This window comes from Salvia splendens, chromosome 18, assembly GCF_004379255.2.
Source record: "Salvia splendens isolate huo1 chromosome 18, SspV2, whole genome shotgun sequence".
In the NCBI taxonomy this organism is placed as follows: Eukaryota; Viridiplantae; Streptophyta; class Magnoliopsida; order Lamiales; family Lamiaceae; genus Salvia; species Salvia splendens.
In genome coordinates, this window is record NC_056049.1 from 833,450 (window position 1) to 856,313 (window position 22,864).

Consider the following 22,864-nt stretch of genomic DNA (forward strand, 5'->3'; position numbering starts at 1 on the left):
GTACTACTATTTGATTTGATATTTTGAAAATATTGGATTAAAATGTAAATTTTAATACTCATTGGATATCTGAGTCTACTAAAGGGAAGGCCCAAAGCAAAAGCCCTATCAAAGCCCAATAATAAATTTTATTTGTGACCTAAGCGTTCAGCTCATCGGGTTATGGTGTACTGTGATTATTTGGATGTATTGAATTTCTGCCTTATTCAAATTATTCCAAAAACTCATATTTTGTCTGATAGAAATTTGATATGGACCAAAATATTCGAAAATTTGAATTATTTGTAAAATAGTTAAATCCAAACTGAATAAACAAATCGAAAAGTTTGAATATAAATCCAAAACCGAAATTTTTAATTACACTATATATTAAGATTAAAAAACAATAAAAATTTGAGTATAATACTTATTAATTACAATTCAGCTCTTTTTTCAATTTAAAAAAACAAATCTGAACCAAACCAAAAACTGGAATTTCAAGTCAATAAAATATGATATATACATCATAAGTCACACCCTTATTAAAATGATATATGCATCAATAGAAGTCAGCAATATACTGTATAATACTATTATTAAACAATTATCCTGAACCATATTATAATGTTCCAATAGTAAGCTCTTGGCATTATACTACTCCATATTATAAGTTCTTGAAACTTCTTGTAAGTAGTTGGACCTAATTTTAAATGACCTAATTTCCAACCTACCTTTGTAACTTATTCAAAAGCTTAACAATGTCTTTCTAAAATGTTCACTCATTGCGCCTTCTGAATTTACCAGAATTTCTTCTTCTTTTTTTTTGAAAAATAACTATAGAAGAAAAGCAACAATAGCACATTGAAAATAAAATAATACGATACCAACAACTAAACCATATCAGCCAACAGTTTTCATTAATTTAAATACCTATGGCTATGTGTGTTCCTTTCATATCCCACTTCCAGATTAAGACATCACACATAAATGCTTCTTTCCTTAAAAAAAACACAATCAAATTGAAGAGGACAAATGCAGTGGAAAAAATTGGAGGACGGTGAGAAGACATACTGTGTGACTGGAGCAACTGGCTACATCGGATCATGGCTGGTCAGCTCTCTCCTCCAAAGAGGCTGCACTGTTCATGCCACTTTCCGCAATCCCGGTTATCTTCTTCCTCAATCCATTCATCTCATCACCTTCAATTCTTAGAAATAGTTGGAAAAAATTTGGATTGGGATTGTTTTATTACAACTATCAAATCATGTCTGAAACTGAGGGTTTCAGGGTTGGTGTTTCTTGGATTGTGATTTATGGCATTCAGTGCATATCCAAGTGATTGCCCTGAGACGTAGATATACATAGTATCGAACTGGGTAAATAATTTGTGTGTTCATTTTGTTTATGTTTGTGATTGTTGTGTGTTTATTTCCTAACATCTCTATCTTGTGTACATTTCTATTATTTCAAATTTTGTGTTATGCAAAATCAAAATGTGGTTTCATCTTAAATAAGTGGAGAAGACTAAAGAATTGTGTAAGAGGTGATGCCACATTGAGACATTCATTATGCAATACTAGTAACTACTAGTATTATCATTTGTAAGGTTTTAAGGTTTGATTTTTGGCAATTTTTGTTGTTCTCTTTGTAGAAAAGGTATCTCATTTCTTGAAGGTGTGGCCAAGCAGGGAGAGGTTGAGGCTCTTCAGGGCTGATTTGCAGGAGGATGGCAGTTTTGATGAGGCGATACGAGGCTGTGATGGCGTGTTTCATGTCTCAGCCTCGATGGAGTTTGGGGTGTCGTCTGCTATACAAGATCTCGGTACTGTCAATCTCCCCCTTTCCGCCCTGTTTGTAGGCGTTTACTTTCGATTGACAATACATAGATTGAGTATTTGATGTATTACTTGTTCAATCAAGCTTAGAATTGTTCAATGTGGCTGTAGACGCCCTTGTGGTCTCTATGTTGCTCGTACTTTTTAGACATACTTCATGACGCGTACACAACGCTGCATTGTTTCGTTCTTACAGATAACCATGTGAAGAAACAGATCACAGATCCAGCTATTGGAGGGGCTCTCAATGTACTAAAATCTTGCTTAAAAGCCTCTGCTACCGTTAAGAGGGTTGTGTTCACATCATCAATAAGCACGTTGACCGCAAAAGACAGCTCGGGAAAATGGGTACCTGTAGTAGAGGAGTCATGCCAGACACCCGTTGATCAAGTTCTCAAGACTAAAGCCAGCGGCTGGGTAATCTCCCGTCTTCAAACACTCGGATACACTTCCTTTTCAGTTTCTATTCACTTGCTTATTTGTGTTGTTAAAAATTTTCGTTCAGGTGTATGCGTTGTCCAAGCTTTTGTCAGAAGAGGCGTCGTTCCAGTTCTCGAAGGAGAATGGTATTGATCTGATATCGGTCATAACAACAACTGTTGGTGGTCCTTTCCTCACTCCCACAGTCCCATCGAGCCTTCGAGTCCTAATTTCCCCTCTAACAGGTTATCTTCGAACAAATCTGATATCTAATATTGGCAACAAAAGATTCTAACCAAGCTTTGAGATTCTCATGAACACTTCACAATAACATGTCTAAGATTCTATCAGTATCAAATTTCCAACACGTTTTTGTGGTCCGTTTAGGTGATCCAAACTTTCTCCCTATATGGGATCGATTTCTTCAATTCACATAGAACATTCAGCTTACATCTCATGTTTGATCTTGGAAAGAAAAGATTCTAACTAGGCTTTGAGATTATCATGAAAACTTTACAATAGCATGTCTAAGATTCTATATTACTACTACATTAAGTTTCTCAACTTGTTCTTGTGATTCATTTAGGTGATCCGAACTTTCTCCCTATATTTTCTTCTGTTAACGCAAGAATGGGATCGATTGCTTTGGTTCACATCGAAGACATATGCAATGCACATGTATTCCTCATGGAGCACGTCGATGCTGAAGGGCGATACCTATGCTGTGCCCGGAGTTGTGTAGCATCCGAACTGACCGGGATCCTCAAAAAAGTGTATCCTTCTTCAGTTGCACTCAGGTTGCTCATTTCTTATATACATCAGCCTAAGATGTTTCTGGAACTTTCTAATTCATTCTTTTCGTTCGTGTTGTAGGGATGAGGGCGTCGCAAAGGACTTATCAGCCCCGAGCATAATCTCTTCGAAGAAGATTAGAGAGATAGGATTTGAGTTTAAGCATGGTGTTGAAGATGTGATCAATGAAACTGTCAAGAGCTGTGTGGATTGTGGATTTCTACCACCCCTTTGAAGGTGATGATAATAGAGGAAATGTGTGCAAGTGTAGAGAAACAGGGTCAGTGGCCCGAGTTGCGAATTCGTGATCAATAATATGTCGACACGATTCTAAGGGTGCATTCTCTTTAGTTGCGAATTTATCATAAGAAAATATAGAAAATTTTATGACATTTTTGTTTTTCTTATCGTAGCGACTATCTCATGTTCTTTGTTGTGGAAAAATTATAAAAATGGAGAATACGAGAAACGGAAAGGAAAAGAGTACAATAAATGAAAATATTTAATTTAGTACTCCAATACTACTTAATTTCGCTACCTAGAATGTGACATTCTTTTAGTTAATGTCCGAGAGTTCCATATAAATAAATCATCAAGTCATGTCTGTTTCAGAATCTTTAAGTCAATGAACCAGTAGTTAAATAATTACATGCAAATTATAAAGCTTGCAAAATCTTAATTTGACAAAATTTTTGGAATTTATATCCCTTACAAAAATAATGATTACATTAAAAATAGTTGTTCTTGTAAATGAAAGTATTACCGTGTAAGTGAAATACAAATTCTGTTTAAAATGTTTTAAAAAAAATTAAGACCGGTGGTTCGATTTGCTTGAAATGACCGAACAACGCATCAGCTCACGGAATCGACCGGTTTGGTCGATATAGGTGTGTGAGAGAGAAAGGGTAAATAGGGTGAGAGTTCAAAAAAAGGGTGAGTGAGACAAAAATAACATTACATAGACAAGGGCCACATGGCAATACTTGTTCTTTTCTAGATTTTTGGTTCTATATTTCGAACTCGACCACCCAACTAAATTGTACAAGGACCACATGCCTTTGCAATAACTATTTCATTTCCTTTTCCCCAATGCATTTGTTACTCTATAGTCACTACAAACACATGACAAAAAATTAATTCCCATCGTTTTCAAGAGAGACCTATTTAATAATTAATCACATGGACTAAAACATCCAAAATTATATACGTCTCAAACTCTCAAGTAACGAGAGGGACAATGACTTGACTTGGCCAAGTTGGTTGGTGTACATGTATAAAAGCATCAATTCATACATTTAACTTTATGGCTTTTTTTAGTAGCTATGTTCATCCAATTTGTCTTCCTAGTGTAAATGGTGTAATTTTCTTGGTAGGGAGAGAACTAGATTTGGTGCTCACCTAGCTACTAGTCTTAGGCAATTCAATTCTGATTTACTTGGGGTTATTATGAGATTATTCTGTTTGTGACGTCATTCATCTATTCTCCGAAAATAATCTAAAGTTTAATTTTTGCTATTCGAAGTGTTCAAGTCTAATTCTATGTAAAACATCGAGTGTTTGTTTTATAGTAGTAAAAGTATATATCAAAGCCTATCATATAGTAGAACGTAAGATTACTCAATGCATATCGAAGTTAGTGACAACGAGTTTATATGAAAAATAGATAATTGTACTATTTATAAACACTAAACTTCACAAATTCTTATTTTGTAAATGAATTAAAAATTCGTCACCAAATATACAAAGTATTATAGTAATTTTTTACTAGGTTGTCAATACCACCGCCCCCAAATTAATGTTTAGATATACGCCTAAAATAACTGTGTGGCGTGGCATAAAAGGTCGATATACTAAATAACTTCAGCTAGTCACGATTTCATTAATTTCTCATTTTAATTCTCCAAAAATTGACAACAGTGTGAAAAATAAAACAATTTAAGTTTTTGTATTTGGAAGCTGGGTTTTTAGTTCGTATGCAAAATCAGAATTTCGTAAAAGTTCATCTGAAAAAAACACCAAAGGTAACAATCCCACCTAGTTAGAAAGGCTTTTCAAAGCAAGTGAATCAAACAATCATTACACAAGCTAAGCAGAATGCTATACACATATCATCAAACAATGCAACAAACCTCAAAACCAAAATCTTGCCTAACAACAATGTCAATTTTGATGTTTTGGGATTGCTCAGGTCTTGCAAATAACCACAAAACAAGGCAAAAGAGCCTTATGATTGAGCAAGTAAAGCTCTTCAATGTTGGAGTAGAGCCCAACTTTCCCGGCAAGCGAGTCGAACCCCGTCTGCCCGGCTATGTCCCCGATGTTCTCCAGAGGGCGGTGCACCCTCCCCGCGATCACCCTGCACACGATCAACGCCTTCCTAACACCTGGATCCTCATTCGGGATCTCAATGGACTCGAACGCCCTCCCGCTCGTGGAGGTCGTGAACACTCCCACCCCACCCTTGAGCTCCCTCTTGGTCGAGAACCCCTCCCGGATGATGCGACACACGCTGCACTTCTTGGAGATGCAGAGGCTCGACGAGCCGCTCAGGCCGAGGGAGCAAGTTAGTGTGGTGCCGTGGAACCTCAGGAGCTCGTTCCCGTCGGCTAGGCAGCGGGGGTGCTTCTTCGGGAGCTTGCTCGCCTTCGCCTTGACGCTCTCCCGGTAGTTCTCGAATCGAGCTAGGGTTTTCTGCATATTGTGGACTTTCAAAACCCTGTCGATTCTTACGCAATGGCTCTCTGTTTTTAGCCAGCTTGATCTGCAGATTATCTCTACTATCTTCCTTGATGAATCCCCCTCAATTAGCTCTGTCACTGTACAAACACCATAGCAATGTTGATTAGATTATGAAACAATTCCATTTTCTATTTCTTTACTTTTTTTCCCTCTTTTTGGTTTCTGAAAATATCTAGGGTTCTAACTTTTAACGCCTCTGCCTTTTCTTCAAAACTGAGAGCTAATTGAATAAAATTGTACTAACAGGCATTGCCAAGATTCTCTGCGTTTTCTTCAAATTCAGGGCTAATTGAACAAAATTGTAAACAAAATTTGTAACATTCTCTGCTTTTTCTTAAAATTGAGGGCTAAAATCTTCAGTTCTCCAACAAAAAGCAGAAACACTTTTTGTAGAGAATGAAGATAAAGAATAAAGAAAGCAAAAGAGAAAACACAGATTCGAGGAAGGAAAAAGGAATTACCAGCATGGTTGGAAAGGTGATGCGACTCAAGAGCTTCCCACTTTGAAAATTGCTCTCCACATTTGTGACATGTCTCGCCATTTCCGCCGCCGTCTTTCTCAAAAGAGGGGCGTTTCTGCGGCGGAAGCCCCTCCCTCTCCGCCGCCTTCCTCGGCGGCGTTGCGGAGTTCCTAAACGAAGGATTGAAGTAATGCATCGTGGGGTGGCCTCCGGGGCCAGGCGTCCCGGGCCTCAGCGTTCCAACGTACGTCGATCCACCGCCATTTTCTCCGGCAGCGGCGGCGCCACCGCCGAAGCCGGTGATCTTGAGCTCGCACCTCGTGTTGCTCAGAATCACCTCGTGAGCTATCGGGTTGAGAAACTCGCTGCTCCCGATGGATCTAGGGCTGCAGCTGGGGGGGCGGTCGAGGTGCCTCTTGCTGCCGTGAATCACATCCTTCAAATTCGCAATCGACCTCGAGCAGCCCGATCTGCCGGATTTCCTCGTCAGGATTGAGCTCAGCTGCTTCTTCGTCTTCGGATTGTGGACATCCGACGGCTCCGATTTGCAGTGGAGCGACTTTTTCAGCGAGAACCAAACCGTTGCCGGCGTATCCTTCTTCTTCTTCTTCTCCCCCATTCCGAAGATTAGTTCAAGTCAATTCATCAACATTGCTGCATACTAGTGCAAAACAAAGCGCAATTCATACAAATTCAAACGAAATGAGCTGACCTAGAATTGAATTTGGGGGGGAAATTGAGTAGAGAAATGAGAATCTTTGTAGATGATGACAGATGAATAAAAAGGGTTGGGCAGTAAATAACTGGATTGCAGAAAGAAGAGGTGCAGATACTACCTATGGTGGTGGGGGGTGGTTGAAGTAGACTGTGGATTGTATTTAGAGCATCTCCAATGGCGGACGTCCGGTCGGACTTGGGCGACGGGCGACCGGGACGTCCGCCATTATGGCAGGGGGGTCGGATACGGACGTCCCGTGAGGACGTCGGGTGTCCTCGGACGTCGGCGCGACGGGCGGGCGGACGTCCGGGTCGGACGTCCAATTTTTAAATTTTTTTTAAACTATATATATACGGCTCGTTGAATTTTTTTTAAATGAAATTGTTAATTTTTCCCGTTCGTATTCGTGTTGAAATTTTATTTCCGTAAACGTAAATTGTTTTATTTGTGATTTTTTTTATTGCGATAAGTCCTAGTGGGAAGGGCGATGGGAAGGGCGGATTGTGAAGGGGATGTCCTAGTGACGTGGCAGTGGGATGGGAAGTCCTAGTGACGTGGCGGGAAGTGTTTTCGGGATGTCCGAGTGGGACATCCGCCCACTGGAGATGCTCTTAATGCAGCTCACCTCAAATTTGAATTCAATGGCTCAGTGTAATGAATGCACTCTTGCTTTTGAAGAACCAGTTACCAGTTTTGGATTTGCATGGTGGGAGCATCTTTGTCGCCCACTGCCCGGTCCGGTTCTCGTTTTGAAACCGTCGCGGTCAATTTTAGTTTTGTGTTTCACAAAACCGAAACCGGCGGTTTCGGTATTGTGCTGCTCTATGGGGGTGTTTTATCTGGGTTGGTTGTGTGGTGCCTACTCTTGCTTTTCGATGTTTAGTGGAAAAATATGTTTGTGTTAATAAATCTTTGATTTTGGGAAGACATTGATTTATGTTGTGCTGTTGCATGCTCTATATATTTTTGTTTCTTCCAAATAGTATATGATTAACATCAGAGACTTCGATAAATTAAGTTCGTATATATTAATTGTAATAAATAAGCCAAAATTGGAATTTAGCATTACTTAATTCAAACTCTAATCATTAAATTAATCCCCTGATGATTAAATTAATCAGATTCAAACTTATATATGTGACATATCATTGAAGACATTGTGTGATGCATTGCTTCATCAAGTGGTCCATATTTATGGTACTACAGTTAGAATAACTCATGAGTTATTTTCTTTTATCTATTTGACTCTATTAATTTTGCCTCAAGATTTCCTAGTATGGCTGTATGGCATTGCCAATTGTAATCATTGTCTTAGAAAATACAGTATGTTACTCAGAGAAAATGTCATATTTTATATTTATTTATTTCACGAAAGATATTACTATATTTTTTTTAAACAAGTAAATTAAAGAATGATTAAAAATACACTATCACTTTAGAGAATATATCACAATTTTATTTTTATTTATTCTACAAAAGATATTACATTTTCAGTTTTGAAACTAAGTTAGAAATTCTTAAAGGCATCCACGGTGGGCCGCCCTAAGGGGCGCCCTAAAGCCCGCCCTATGTACCGTCACGTCAGCATTTTATCCTCCTGCCCTTTCACCTGCAGTGGGGCGCCTTATAGGTTTTACTATTGTTTTGTTAATTAATTTAAATATTTTCAAATATATAAATGCAAACTAATTAAAAAAACACAACGATTAAATAGAAACGACAAATAGTACATTGATTAAAAAAAAGTTACAATGGTCGTACTGCGTGTTGTCGTCGAACGACCGATATTCGCCAGGTTGTGTACCTGGCCACCGTGCGCCATCTCCAAATATCGGGCTACCAGGACTTGAGTATCCACCGGAATCCATTTTATAGTGTAATTTGAGAGTTGAAAAGTGAATCGAAAAGTTACAAATGAAATATGAGGATGGAGTATTTATATAAACAAAATTTTTGAATTAAAAAAAAAACTAAAACGCGTTGCATCGTCCGCGTCGCCCACAGTGGGCAGACGATAGCGCGGACAATACCCTATCGTCCGGGCGCGCTATCGTCCGCCCCATTGTTCATGCTCTAATGCAACCAGCCAAATTTGATGAAACAGTTGTCTCCAGATGGTCAGTGGGGCACAACTTTCACCAGGATCGACTAAAAACACTACCTCTCCCAGATCTATGAAAAAAATAAATTGAAAAATAAAATATTAAATATATCAATTTGAGATTTTTTTTAAGAGTGATGCTAAATGGCCATAATGTGGCCGGCCATAAAGAGTTAATTTAGTCCGTTTACATGTATAAAAAAATTAGAATTACCGATATAAACTTATATGTGTGTGAATAGACTTGTGAGTTGATACTTATCTTTGAATTCCATTACGTAAAACACATTAATATCACGAATTACTATATACGTTGAGCAACAATCAAGAAATGACAGTAGTAATAAGTTGAGCAAAAACTACGAAAGAGCAACACTAACATGTTGAGCAACATATAATGAAGATGATATAAAAGTAAAATCAAGTAGTATTAAACCAAAAATTTTTAAAAAAAATCAATTTTTTTGTTATTTAATTAATTTATGGCTGGCCATAATGTGGTCGCATAGCATTATTCTTTTTTTAAAACTAACATAATGAAAATGCTATTTAGTCGATCCAAATTAGAGCATAAATTGTCGAGCTTCGGTGGAAAAGAACAATAGAATACCAAACTCCAAAAACAAATCGAAATGTGTGAAAAGGAAGATCTAATAATAACATTTGATTTGAACACCGATTTCCATGTAACTTTTTCAACTTTGGGATAAAAGAAAAGAGTAAAAGTGGCAATGAAATTAATGGATATAATAATATACTACTAAATTTACTGGTCCCACACTCATCGATTAAAGTTGGGATATAACATTAATTATTTTTGTTCTTAGGTTTCTTGTATTAAATTTATAAGAAGTACAAAAGATGGGCAAATACGTGAGTCATAATGTAAGAACATAGCATGAATAGTTATTGCTAATAAAAAGATGATAAAAATGAGTTGAATTTCATGCTTTTTGCATCTCAATAAAAGTGATATCTTTAGTGATATCTTTCTTGTCCACATTAATCATTAACAAGGAAAATATCGAATATAAGTATATCTCATTTGCTTCCTCTTCAATAAAAATGCAAATTGATTATTCTTCAAATCAAAACAAACCATAATCACCAAAGTGTTAGAAAAAAAAATCTTGTTATTCACAGCTTGGAAATGTTTAAATCATCGTATAAGAACAAATGAATTTTTTTAGACCCCAACAATTATAGTATGTTTGACTATCATTAAATGTTTCGTTTTGTCATTTTAAATGGTATGTTATTATATGTTTCATTCACTTTTTTCACTCTTATTTCTTAAAAATATATTTCTATTCTAAATGGGACACTTAATAATAATGCCAACAAAGGATTAGTAAGTTAGTGTTGGGCTGAAAGCATAGTTTGCGTTAGGCCCAAAATTGGGAGTTAATTTTATTAGGATTATTTCTGTTCGGACTAATAAAACTTGGGCTAAGAGTGGACTGAGAGTAAAAATACATAAAAAGTTCAACTACTGAATAGTGATAACTGACAGTGTAATAAAAAATATCACTATTGTATCTATTTTAAGAAAATATTTTTCTTTTTATGAACTAGTAGATTGTAAAGGTAAGAGCAGGAGCAATTATGGACGAAGGTGACAATTTCTTTTAAAGTAAAAGGTCACCAAAGGTCACCTTCGGTTCTATACATATGACTAAAATATGAATTTGATTCAAAATATTTACTTTTTGAAAAATAGGTTCATAACAAATAAAATCCTTGTCGGAGAGTTCATTTTTTGATAGTTCCGTAAAAACTAATGGTCATGCCACTGAGCATTCGATGTTGACCAAGTTTTTTGACGGAAACATAAAAAAAAAGGATTACTTCAGCGACATTTTCATTTGTTTTGGACAAAATTCATATTTTGGTCATATGTTTAGGATCAAAATTAACCTTTACTCTTTATTTTATAATCATCGTGATTTGGAATGAAAGTCAAACATCAGCTCAATCTAATTGTACTTTTAAGCGATTAACCGTTATACTCCCTCTGTATGCGAATAGGAGCTCCCATTTTTTCATTTCGATCTGTTCGCAAATAAGAGTCTCGGTTCACTTTTATTATAAATGGTATATATGTCTCATATTCCACTAACTCATTTCACTCACATATCATTTAAAACTAAGTATATACAAGACATTTATTCCACTGACCTTTTCTCACCAGTTGCTCTATAAAATCCGCGCTGGAAATATATGAGACTCATATTTGCGGATGTATGGAGTGCTTGGCCTAGGGTCAACATTCAATGCCCAAAATATAGTGAAATCTCATGAGAAAGTTGATCAAAATACAGTAGATAATTATCACTTTGACTTGTCACGAGTTTTAATAGTAAATGAAGTATTCCACTTGTTCCTTCATAATTGAGGCATTTTTCTCACGGAGTTTAAGAAATATAGATGTTTAGTATGTTAAGTGGGTAGGTGATAAAGTAGATAAAGTAAGAGGGAAAATAAAGTAGAAAAGTGAATAATGTAAAAACAGAAAATAAAACATTGCATGAGAAGTCAGAATTGAATGGAAGAGTCATGTTGGCGACTGTCGGTTTTGTTGTTTGTGGAGAAAATGAAGGCACTCACGCCGTGGAAATGTAGAAGATGACAATATTGGTTAGAAGAATCAAGTACCGATAATTGATAATACGGCTCGTTGAACTTCATTTCATTCGAACCACTTGTATTAAAGAGTATCTCTCTCTCTCCGTTTCTTTTATATGTCAAGAATGGCTGGTAGTGGTAGTGGCTTTGGTGCGGGCGGTAGTGGTGATGGTGGTAGTGGTGGTGGGTATGATGACATAATGAGGCGAATTCATACACGTGTGCGGGAGGCAGCGGAGAGGGAGATACAGGCGGCCTTGGCGCCGGCGGTACCTCAACCCATCCATCGTAGATCTATAATACCCCGGGACCACCTCGCTGCACACCATCGGTTGTACGAGGATTACTTCGCTCCGGAGCCTTGGGGAGAAAGTGTGTTTTAACATCATAAATGAGGGAGTAATGATCACCAACAATATCCTAGAAAGTGTGTGATGAATCCGCGAATTATTGATGATGATGAATGCTCGTAAAAATAAATTACGACACGGAAATTTTACGTGGTTCGATTTACTGAGGTAAATCTACGTCCACGGGGAGAAATGGGGGCAGGTTTGTATTGCTTGATCTGCGAATTACAGCTTACAACACAGACTTGCTATATGACTTTTTCTCTAGAGAGATTCTAACCTCCTCATATCAGATCTAAGTTCTATTTATATATGGAACTAAGATCGTGGCTTGCATCTCCACCCTAAGTCGTGGATGTCGTGTAGGTCATGGCCTAAGATCGTGGATGTAGCGTAGGTCATGGCCTACGATCGTGGCCTGAGTTGACACCACGTGGTAGTGGGTGCGTTGGACATCCTGTATGGGTCCACTAACTCCTTGTTCGGTCGAATACTGAGACCGAACTGCTTTGGTTGCCGATCTTTGAGTAGAGCTTGATGCCGACCTGAGAGCAGAGCTTGATTGGTTGGCTTTTACCGAGCTGTAGGCTGAGGCCGAACTCTTTGGTAATGCCGAACTCATACTCTTCCTTGGGCTTTGGGCTGATGGGCCGTCATTGCTGTTGGGCTTGTTTAGTACGCACCCCATCACTACCCCCCCCGAAGGGCGAAGTGAATCACTTCGGAGAAGTGAGTCACTTCGGCATTCTGGATAAAGGCAAGGGGGAGGCTGATGTCAGGGGACGTGCCTTGCGCGTGACTGCATTAAATGCGACAGTAAAATCCGGCCGTTGAATCCTGAAAAGGTGGGATTCGAAACGGTGCGACGATTTTGAAATCTTCGCCGAACCTGATAAATACCTCCTTTCTTCATCATTGAAGCACTTTTGCGACTGCTTCTTCTGCACTCTCTCTTTTTTGCGAAGATTCTCTCTCCGCTTTCAAGAATTTCTTCAGACTTTCTTCACCTTCAAAAAGTAAGAAAAATGTCTTCTTCTTCTTCTTCGGAGTCGGGTAGCGTTAGGAGAGGCGGTAAGGGGTCTTCTGGCCGGAAAGAGTCCGGGGAGAAGACCGTAGAGTATTTCCATAGTATTTTGAGTAAGGATACTGTGATGTCCCTACCCGAAAAATACTTTTTTCCTGGGGGGAAGGCGGTGGTACCTGACGGTGATCATAGGGCTGACTCCCCGCCGGAGGGTTACGCCACCGTGTACGAGGCCTGCTTAGAATGCGGGCTTCGTTTCCCCCTCCCTTCTGCCTTTATAGATTTACTAGATTTTTTTCAGCTTCCTTTAGGCCAGGTGACTCCGAACTCTTGGAGGCACTTGTCGGCCTTTGCTGCCGAACTCCGTAGGTTAGGAAGGGATTTGTCTTTGAAGGCGATCCTTAAATTCTTTCAATTTAAGAGGAAGGGGTCTTGGTTTTACTTGATCCCTGTACAGCCCTTTAGGGCCTTTTGTAAAACGAAGTGGCCGAAGTGGCAAAACCGCTTCTTCTACTATGATAGGACCGCGGCTCCTAGTTTTCCCTGGAGAGGGCCGAAGTCCGTTATCCGTCATCCTCGGCCTGAACCGTTGGACGAGCTCGATGGCGAGCTCAACAAGATTCCCATAGTTAGGAAACAATACACGGAGTCTGAGCTCGTCAAGGGCGACGTCGTGTTCGACATCTCGTCTTCGGACGAAGAGGCCGAGGGTGAGGATTTCTCTTTATCTTTATGCTCTACTGCTTTAGCGAAGAAAACTAACCTTGCTTTCTTGCTTTTTGGCAGTGTACATGCTGAATAAGGCTATCCGAAAGTCCTCCGAGCTTGTGGAGCCGGAGAGGCAGAGAGCCCCTCGCTCGGCGTCTGAAGCCGAGAAGGATCCGAAGAGGCAAAAAACCTCTTCTTCGGATCCGAAAGAGCCGGAGTCGTATTCGGCTAAAGGGAAGGGGAAATTTCATGAGTCCCCAAGAGTGCCGGGGAAAGACCTGGTCATCTCCGAGGTGGTTGCAGACATCCCGGAACACGTCCCTGAGGCTTTTCAATGGCCGACGAATTTTGTCGAGGTAAGCTTTCTGACTTGGCTTCTTTTCCACATTTTTTGATGGCCATTGTGTTGAGTTTTTTCCTTGTTCATCTTCAGAGAGCCAAGCTCGTCTCCGTGGAGCTCTCCAAAGCATCCCACGACTACGAGGAGATGCAGAAGGAGTTGCATCTTGCTCGTAGTCTGGCCGAACAGGCTGAGGCCAAATTTGAGAGGGCCCGAGCTGCTAGGATCTCGGCTCAGGATGAAGCCCGGTCAGCCAAAAACCAGCTCATCATCCTGCAAGAGCAGACGAAGCACCGGGAGGCTCAGAAGGAGGCTGCCGCCGTGGCTGCCCAGGGGGAGGCTCTCCGTGTTTACACGGAGAAACTCTTTTTGAGCAGCCAGTTCTCGGCCTTTGTCGGTAGTCTGGTAAGGCTAATTACCGATAAGGGCGAGCAGGGGGCCGACGTCGTGCTGCCTCTGTACAGCCGAGAGATAGCAGCTCGGCTTCAGAATCTGCCGCTCCTTGAGGAGCTCGCTTCATCCTCGGTCCTGCTTTCTGCAGACCGAGTCCGGAGTTGTCGAGCTGATCGGGACGAGAACCTGGAGGCTATCTTTGCCTCCGTGGGACCCGTTTCACCCGCCTCGACTTACAACGGAGAGGGTGAGGCCGAGTCGCTGGAGCTGGAGGCCGAAGTCGAGCGGGCCGGGCATCCGGAGAAGGAAGCCGATCAGGAGGCGGAGGCGAGGCCGGCAGGATGCGAGGCCGAGGCTGAGGTAGCTCAGGAGAAAGAAGCTGAACCAGAGCGAGGAGCCGGAGACGAAGCTGGCGGAGTATGATTTCGTCTCCCTTCTCTTACTCTGGTTTCTTCCTTGTAAAATGGCCTTGAAGCCCTCCTAGTGTAAAAAATTTTCCTTGTGAATGAAAAATTCTCTACACTTGTCTTCGTATAGCTTTTCGTACTCGCCTTTACTCCTGTTGTATTTTACTATCTGCTCGGTACAGCTGCCGAACTAATATAGCTGCTTTGTACTCAAGGAGATGGAGATACTTCACTGGAAACGGCTGTACTCTTCGGCTTTAGACGAAGCTGAGAAAAGAGCTATAGCCGATCAGACGAAGAATGACGAGCTTCTGGCTCGTTTAGTGAAGCTGGAGGCCGATAATAAGGACTTAGAGTCCGATAAGAAGGATCTGGAGGCCGAGCTGAATACGACCATTGCTGAGAGGACTGCGTACGAGGATTACATCCGTGTGCGCGGGGGAATGACCATATCAGATGTTCAGAGTCGAGTTGACGAACTGTGGGAGGAATATCATGTACTCCGGAGGAACAATGCGCTGGAGAGCTCGGCTTGCCAACAAGTTGTGAAATCATTGCGGCGCTGGGCTTCTCGGTACGACATCATTCTTTCCCGGCGCCCCTCAATCGGGAGATTCCTTAGGCATTTCCCGCCAACAGATGCTCGCACTCCAGATCAAGCCTCTGGTTCCCTTGTTCAAAATCCTACTACCAGTCAACAACGAACTCCGGAACAGCCGGAAACGTCAAGACGAGAACGGGCTCAGGAGCAACCGGAATCGTCAAGACAGGGACGGACTGAAATTCGCCGAGGAGTTGTGACTATGAGCGAGCAAGATCAGCAGATGCTTATTGCAGAGACTCTTCATCGCCGAGGTGTTAGGACTTCTCGGGCTCGGGGAAGAGGCGTTGGGTCGAGGATAGCATCTCGTCGACCCGCTTATTCTTCATCTGCTCGGAACAACCGAACTCGGCTTCCAGAGGATTTTGCAGATAGGTGGCTTAACTTCAGCAACCCTGGACAGTAGAATAGTCCTTTGTAATAGCGTAACGCCATTTTGTAGGGTAGCGGAGTTGTATGCCGAACAAGATTTGAAAAATGAAATTTTGTTTTCGCTTCTAACACTGTATTTACAGCTTAGCGAAAAAATTTCATCGTACTTGTCCTCGGTCTTATGAAGTAAACTTCTTTGACCGGACTTGGTCCTTGGTCTTATGAAGTAAACTTCTTTGACCGGACTTGGTCCTTGGTCTGATGAAATAAACATCTTTGACCGGACTCGTCTTTGGTCTGATGAAATAAACATCTTTGACCGGACTCGTCTTTGGCCTGATGAAATAAACATCTTTGACCGGACTCGTCTTTGGTCTGATGAAATAAACATCTTTGACCGGACTCGTCTTTGGTCTGATGAAATAAACATCTTTGACCGGACTTGGTTTGTGTTCTAATTTGGCGATTTTTGTCGCCGGGATCGAACTTTCCCTTGTCCTAATTCGGCGAGTTTTATCGCGTGGATCGGACTTTCCCAGTTAACCGAAGTGGTCTTATGCAGTAAACCTCTTTGACTAGACATGGTCGTCCTCGGTCTTATGAGGTAAACTTCTTTGACCGAACTTGGTCGTCCTAATTCGGCGAGGTTTATCGCGTGGATCGGACTTTCCCTTATTGCAGTTCGTTTCAGACGAAGTGCTTATTTCTTAAGCTGAATTGTGGTCTTGTATCTTCCTGAGAAGCTTGGACTCACAATCGTTGGCTTATTGCAGTTCGTTTCAGACGAAGTGCTTGTTAAGCTGAATTGTGGTCTTGTATCCTCCTTGGAAGCTTGGACTCACAATCGTTGGCTTATTGCAGTTCGTTTCAGACGGACTGCTTGTTAAGCTGAATTGTGGTCTTATATCCTCCTTAGAAGCTTGGACTCACAATAGTCTTTAATAATCGATCTAAAAAGGGGATCAGTCTTTAAAGAACGATATACCTTGGTACCATTTGTAAGAGACGACAAGCACATCGAGACAAAACACATAGAGAAAAAATGAAAAAGATGAAAGAAAAAAACTTTAAACTTTTTTTTAAAAAACGACAAGTAAAAGGTGCAAGTAAGAAACAAACAAATAAAAACATATACCCCTATGACCGAACTAGACACGAGACGGACTGACCGGACTGTCTCTTACAAGTGGAACTTCTTGAGGTTGGAGATGTGCCATGTTCGGGGTACTTGTTCTCCTGACATGTGAGTCAATTTATAAGACCCTTTGCCGAGGACTTCTGACACCCGATATGGACCCTCCCATGTGGGTTCGAGTTTGCCCAGCTTTTCTGCTCGGCTTACTTCGTTGTTTCTCAAGACGAGATCTCCCACTTGGAATTGAAGCTTTTTCACCCTTTGGTTATAATACCGGGCTACTTGCTCCTTATACTTGGCTGCTTTTATGCACGCCAATTCTCTTCTTTCTTCGGCGAGATCTAGTTCTGCTCTCAGTCCGTCGTCATTCATTTCTGAGGAGAAATTTAGAGTTCGGGGACTGGGTACGCCGATCTCCACCGGAATTACGGCTTCAGTGCCGTACACCAGACTATACGGAGTTTCACCGTTGGAGGTTTTGGGTGTAGTTCGGTAGGACCATAGGACTTGAGGGAGATTTTCTACCCATTGTCCTTTGGCTTGTTCTAACCGAGCTTTTAACCCTTTCACCAGAATCCGGTTCGTTACTTCCGTTTGTCCGTTTGCTTGGGGATGGGAGACCGAAGTGAACCGCTGTTGAATGTTCAGCTCTTGGCACCAATTCTTGAACGTCTTGTCGGTGAACTGAGTCCCATTATCCGAGATGAGGATGTGGGGTATGCCAAATCGGCACACTATGTTCTTCCAGACGAAGTCCAATGCCTTTGAGCTCGTTATCGTAGCTAATGGTTCAGCCTCCACCCACTTCGTGAAGTAGTCCACGGCAACGATAAGGAATTTCATTTGCCGAGGAGCTTGAGGAAGTGGTCCCACTATGTCTATGCCCCATTGCATGAAAGGCCAAGGGCTTTGCATAGTGTATAGATCGGTCTGCGGCATCCTTGGGACATTTGCATGAATTTGGCACTTCGTACACTTCTTGACGAGCTGCACTGCCTCTTGTACCATGGTTGGCCAATAATATCCCCATCTCAGAACTTTTGTAGCTAAAGCTCTGGCTCCGATGTGGCTACCGCACGATCCTTCATGAACTTCTCTGAGGATGTAGTCAGTCTCTTCTGGTCCTACGCACCGCAACAACGGCTGGAGGTAAGACTTTCTAAAGAGGACTCCTTCATGAAGTTCGTACCGAAGTGCTCGGCACGTGATCTTCCGAGCTTCTCTCTTATCCTCGGGCAATTGTCCTTGATCCAGATACCGCAAGATCGGCGTCATCCAGTTCGGCGAGCTGGATACTGAATGTACCTCGGCTTCATCAATGCTTCGATGCATTAATTCTTCCACCTTTGAGCTCGGATCTGAGGCCAACTTACTTAAGGTATCTGCTCGGCTATTTTCCGCTCTGGGAATGCGGATTATCCGAAAATAGGAGAAACTTCGGCTGATGTTTTGCGCTTTGTCCAAATACTTCTTCATTCTCTCGTCACGAGCTTCACTTGTACCCAACATGTGATTTACTATGACTTGTGAATCACAATGGACTTTGAGAGATTTGACGAGCAGACTTTGCGCTAACTGGAGTCCGGCCAGGAGGGCTTCGTACTCGGCTTCATTATTAGTAGTGGGGAATAGAAACCGAAGTGAGTAGGTTACCTCGTGTCCGTCGGGAGCGACAAGTAAAATACCCGCTCCACTTCCCATTTTGTTTGAAGCTCCATCTACGAATCCGCTCCAGCAGTCCGGCGGCTCTACTTCGGATTCCAAGGGCTGTGCTAGCTCGGCATTGGCAGAATTCTTCTGTTCGGCAATAACAGGAATTGCTTGATCGAACTTTGCTTCTGCAAGAAAATCTGCCAAGGCTTGTCCCTTGATGGCTTTCCGAGGTAGATATTCAATTGTGTGCTCTCCCAACTCTATAGCCCACTTGGCGATTCTGCCTGATGCTTCTGGTTTGGTCAACACTTGCCGAAGTGGCAGATCAGTTAAGACGCATACCTTGTGAGCATAGAAGTATGGCCGCAGTCTCCTTGCTGCATTTACTAATGCCAGAGCAATCTTTTCCAGAGGTTGATACCTGGTTTCTGGACCTCTTAATGCTCGGCTTGTAAAATAGATGGGAAGCTGCTTTAGGCCTTCTTCTCGTACAAGCACCGCGCCGATGGTTTGATCCGATGCCGCTAAGTATAAGAATATTACTTCGGCTTCGGTTGGAGCAGAGAGAATAGGAAGCTCGGCTAGGTAACTTTTGAGCTCGTCAAAGGCCTTTTTCTGCTCGGCTCCCCACTCGAACTTTGGTGCCTTTTTCAACACCTTGAAGAACGGCGGTTGCTTTTCGGCTGCTTGGGAAAGGAATCGATTCAGTGCGGCTAGACATCCGGTTAGCCTTTGCACGTCATGTATGGACTTCGGCATTGCCATGTTCTGAACGACTTGAACTTTTGAGGGGTTTGCCTTGAGTCCGTCCTTTGAAACCCAACAACCCAGAAACTTTCCCGAATCTACCAAAAAGGTACACTTTTGGGGATTAAGTTTGAGGTTGGCTTTCTTGAGCACGTTGAGAGTGGACTTGAGGTTGTGCTCGTACTCCGAAGTGCTTTTGCTTTTGACGACTATATCGTCAACATACACTTCGACCTCCTTTCCAATCAGGTGCCGAAAAAGCTTGTCTACCATCCTTTGATAAGTGGCTCCGGCATTCTTTAAACCGAATGGCATCTTTTTAAAAGCGAAAATGCCGAAATCAGTAATGAAGGCCGTTTTTGAAGCGTCAATCTCATCCATTAAGACTTGGTGGTAGCCTTTGTATAAATCAAGAAAACAGAAAATTTCGAAGCCGATCAAAGCTTCTACTTTTTTATCTATGTTCGGAAGGGGATAGCAATCTTTGGGACAGTGCTTATTTAGATCGGTGAAATCTATGCACATCCGCCATCCTCCTTCCTTTTTCTTGATCATGACAGGATTGGCCACCCACGAAGGATACTTCACTTCGAATAACACATCCGCTCTCAGTAATTGGCGGACTTCGTCATGGATGACTTGATTTCTTTCTGCCGCAAAGAGTCTTTGCTTCTGTTTTATAGGCCGGACTGATGGATCAATATTTAACCGATGAGTGATTACCTCAGAGGGCACTCCGGTCATGTCCAACGGAGACCATGCAAAGACATCTTTGTACTCCTTGAGGAGCTGGATGGTCTTTTCTCGGAGTAGAGGCGTTCCCGCGAAACCGATCTTGACCGTTCTGGATGGATCATCTCCGTATAACTGAACGGTCATTGAGTTCGGCTCTGGTGTGACTTCGGTAATTTCGCTTGCCTCTGACTCCGGCTGCTGTGATTGCTATGCTTGATGATGCCGATCTGATTGCTCGGCACTTTTAAGCGCAATCTGCAGACACTCTTTTGCTCTCTTTTGATCACCTCGGATGACCGCTATCCCCCCTTTAGTGGGGAGCTTGATGGTGAGATGATAAGTAGAGCAAACGGCCCGAACTGCGTTGAGCCAGTCTCTTCCCAGGATGATGTTGTACGGAGACCGAGCTTTTACCACAAAGAACTCAATCATCGTACTGGAGCTAGTAGGCGCTTTCCCCACCGTGATCGGAAGGCTGATAATACCTTCAGGGCGGGTGTCCTCCTGGGCGAAGCTCTTCAGGGGAAGCGGAGCCGGACTGAGCCGAGCTGGGTCCACTTCTAGTTTGTCGAAGCACTCTTTAAAAAGAATGCTAACCGACGCTCCTGTATCCACAAACACCCTGTGGATTAGTTTGTTTGCCACTCCGGCTTGGATGACAATGGCGTCTTGGTGAGGAGAGATGGCCGGGACGGGATCAGCATCCGAGAACGTAATCACTTCGTCCTGCTTCAGCCTTTTATGCGTTGGCTCCTCTCGATTGGAGCCTCTGCGCTCTGACTTCAGGGACGACTTGGTCTTCCCGGCAGGGAGAGCGTCGATAGTCTGGATTACTCCATCATATTGCGGCTCGTCATCGTCTTCGGGATCCGGCTGCCTTTTCGGATCCTGAGGAGCGCAGTTCGCACCTCTCTGCTTTTTATTCTTCTTTGACTGCTTGCTTTGGTATTTTTTCAATGTCCCTGCCTTCACAAGAACATCGATACCTGCAGCCAAGTTTCTGCACTCCTCGGTATCGTGACCGTGGTCTTGATAGTAGGAGCAGTAGTTATCCCGGGGTCGGCGCGCGGCTGATTTCGTCATCCGCTTTGGCTTTTCGAACAGGTCAGAGTGCAGTTCGAAAATTTCCGCTCTCGGCTTGTTCAGCGGTACGAACTGAGCGGGCGGCTTCTCGGGATTGAGACGGGGGTCCCAATCTGTCTTGTACCGGAGCCTTTTGAATTCTTTCAAATGGAGTCCGGCGAGGATGCCCCTGATCGCTATGATCGGGCTTCCTTCTGTCTCCTCGGGACGATGAGCTGTCTAACGACCGTTTGCGACGGTCTGCCTCATCGGCCCGGGAGTACTGGTCCGCAATGTCCCACATTTCCTGAGCTGTCTGCGGACCGCACTCAACGAGCTTCCTGTAGAGAGCTCCGGGCAGGATTCCATTTTGGAATGCCGAGATGACAAGCAGATCGTTGAGATCGTCTACTTGCAGGCATTCCTTGTGGAATCTTGTCATAAAGTCGCTGATTTTTTCGTCGCGACCTTGACGAATGGAAAGCAGCTGAGCCGAAGTGATTCGGACTTCCGCTTTCTGAAAGAACCTCCTATGGAATGCATCCATTAGATCTCGGTAAGATCTAATGCTGCCTTGGGGGAGGCTATCGAACCACCTTCTTGCGTTCCCGATGAGCAGCTCGGGAAACAGCTTGCACATGTGGACCTCGTTGAGACCCTGGTTCGCCATGTTATATTGATAGCGTCCCAAGAAATCATGAGGATCCACGAGTCCGTCATAGGTTATCGACGGAGTTCGGTAGTTCTGTGGTAGGGGAGTTCGGGTAATATCGTCCGAGAACGGAGTCCTCAATGCTCCGTACACGGCGAACCCGACATTTCTTCGGTATGGAGGAGATGGAGTTCTCCTGTGATTCCGGTACCGAGGATTCTTTCTCCTGGAAGACATGACACTACTGCGGTAGTGACTGTCTCGTATGGAGGGAGAGGGAGAATCCGCCGTTTTCGTCTCCGGCTGCTTTTGGCTTTTTTGCAGGAAGGTTAAGAATTCCTCCTGCTTTTCAGCCAAAAACAGCTTGACAGCCTCGTTCAAATCGGGCTGCTGGGAAGACTCAGTGGGACGATTTTTGGAGCGGCTTGTTCCTCCGCCATGAGAACTGGTGGTGGATTTATCCCTAGGCTGTTTTCCAGACCTATGGGATGGATTGGCTTCCTCCTGGTTCTCACGGGCAGGAATACGGGTACTCTGCGATCTGGTATGCATTTTTTGGGTGGAAAAAATGGTCAAAAATTCGCTTTATCACAAATTTGGTTCTCTGATTCCCACAGACGGCGCCAGTGATGAATCCGCGAATTATTGATGATGATGAATGCTCGTAAAAATAAATTACGACACGGAAATTTTACGTGGTTCGATTTACTGAGGTAAATCTACGTCCACGGGGAGAAATGGGGGCAGGTTTGTATTGCTTGATCTGCGAATTACAGCTTACAACACAGACTTGCTATATGACTTTTTCTCTAGAGAGATTCTAACCTCCTCATATCAGATCTAAGTTCTATTTATATATGGAACTAAGATCGTGGCTTGCATCTCCACCCTAAGTCGTGGATGTCGTGTAGGTCATGGCCTAAGATCGTGGATGTAGCGTAGGTCATGGCCTACGATCGTGGCCTGAGTTGACACCACGTGGTAGTGGGTGCGTTGGACATCCTGTATGGGTCCA

At 42.7% G+C, this 22,864-nt stretch overlaps 2 protein-coding genes across 3 annotated transcripts; one reads left to right on the forward strand and one right to left on the reverse strand.

Annotated features, from left to right (window-relative positions):
* Positions 1-953: 953 nt before the first annotated feature.
* LOC121775922 (putative anthocyanidin reductase) lies at positions 954-3,418 on the forward strand. Of its 2 annotated transcripts, none has more exons than XM_042173016.1 (6): positions 954-1,144; positions 1,631-1,801; positions 2,011-2,231; positions 2,320-2,479; positions 2,821-3,031; positions 3,108-3,418. In XM_042173016.1, exons 1-6 carry the CDS (start codon positions 1,012-1,014, stop codon positions 3,259-3,261), a joined length of 1,050 nt encoding a protein of 349 aa, XP_042028950.1. In that variant the 5' UTR covers positions 954-1,011; the 3' UTR covers positions 3,262-3,418. The 2 variants fall into 2 exon arrangements, with proteins under 2 accessions (XP_042028950.1, XP_042028951.1); XM_042173017.1 differs by having other exon boundaries at positions 1,668-1,801.
* Positions 3,419-5,030: 1,612 nt separating this feature from the next.
* On the reverse strand, positions 5,031-7,054 carry LOC121776002. Its single transcript, XM_042173121.1, has 2 exons — positions 6,227-7,054; positions 5,031-5,842 (listed from the first exon to the last, which is right to left on the reverse strand). The coding sequence occupies exons 1-2, from the start codon at positions 6,843-6,845 to the stop codon at positions 5,211-5,213; spliced, it is 1,251 nt and encodes a 416-aa protein (XP_042029055.1). The 5' UTR covers positions 6,846-7,054; the 3' UTR covers positions 5,031-5,210.
* Between the last annotated feature and the right edge of the window lie 15,810 nt (positions 7,055-22,864).

Bases quoted from the DNA above. Each gene is read 5' to 3' on its own strand.
- LOC121775922 (XM_042173016.1), top strand. From the start codon at position 1,012: ATGCAGTGGAAAAAATTGGAGGACGGTGAGAAGACATACTGTGTGACT. The intron at 2,480-2,820 runs GTTATCTTCGAA...TGATTCATTTAG, and splicing joins CCTAATTTCCCCTCTAACAG to GTGATCCGAACTTTCTCCCT. The intron at 3,032-3,107 runs GTTGCTCATTTC...TTCGTGTTGTAG, and splicing joins CCTTCTTCAGTTGCACTCAG to GGATGAGGGCGTCGCAAAGG.
- LOC121776002 (XM_042173121.1), bottom strand. From the start codon at position 6,845: ATGGGGGAGAAGAAGAAGAAGAAGGATACGCCGGCAACGGTTTGGTTC. The intron at 5,843-6,226 runs GTAATTCCTTTT...GTGTTTGTACAG, and splicing joins TCACCTTTCCAACCATGCTG to TGACAGAGCTAATTGAGGGG.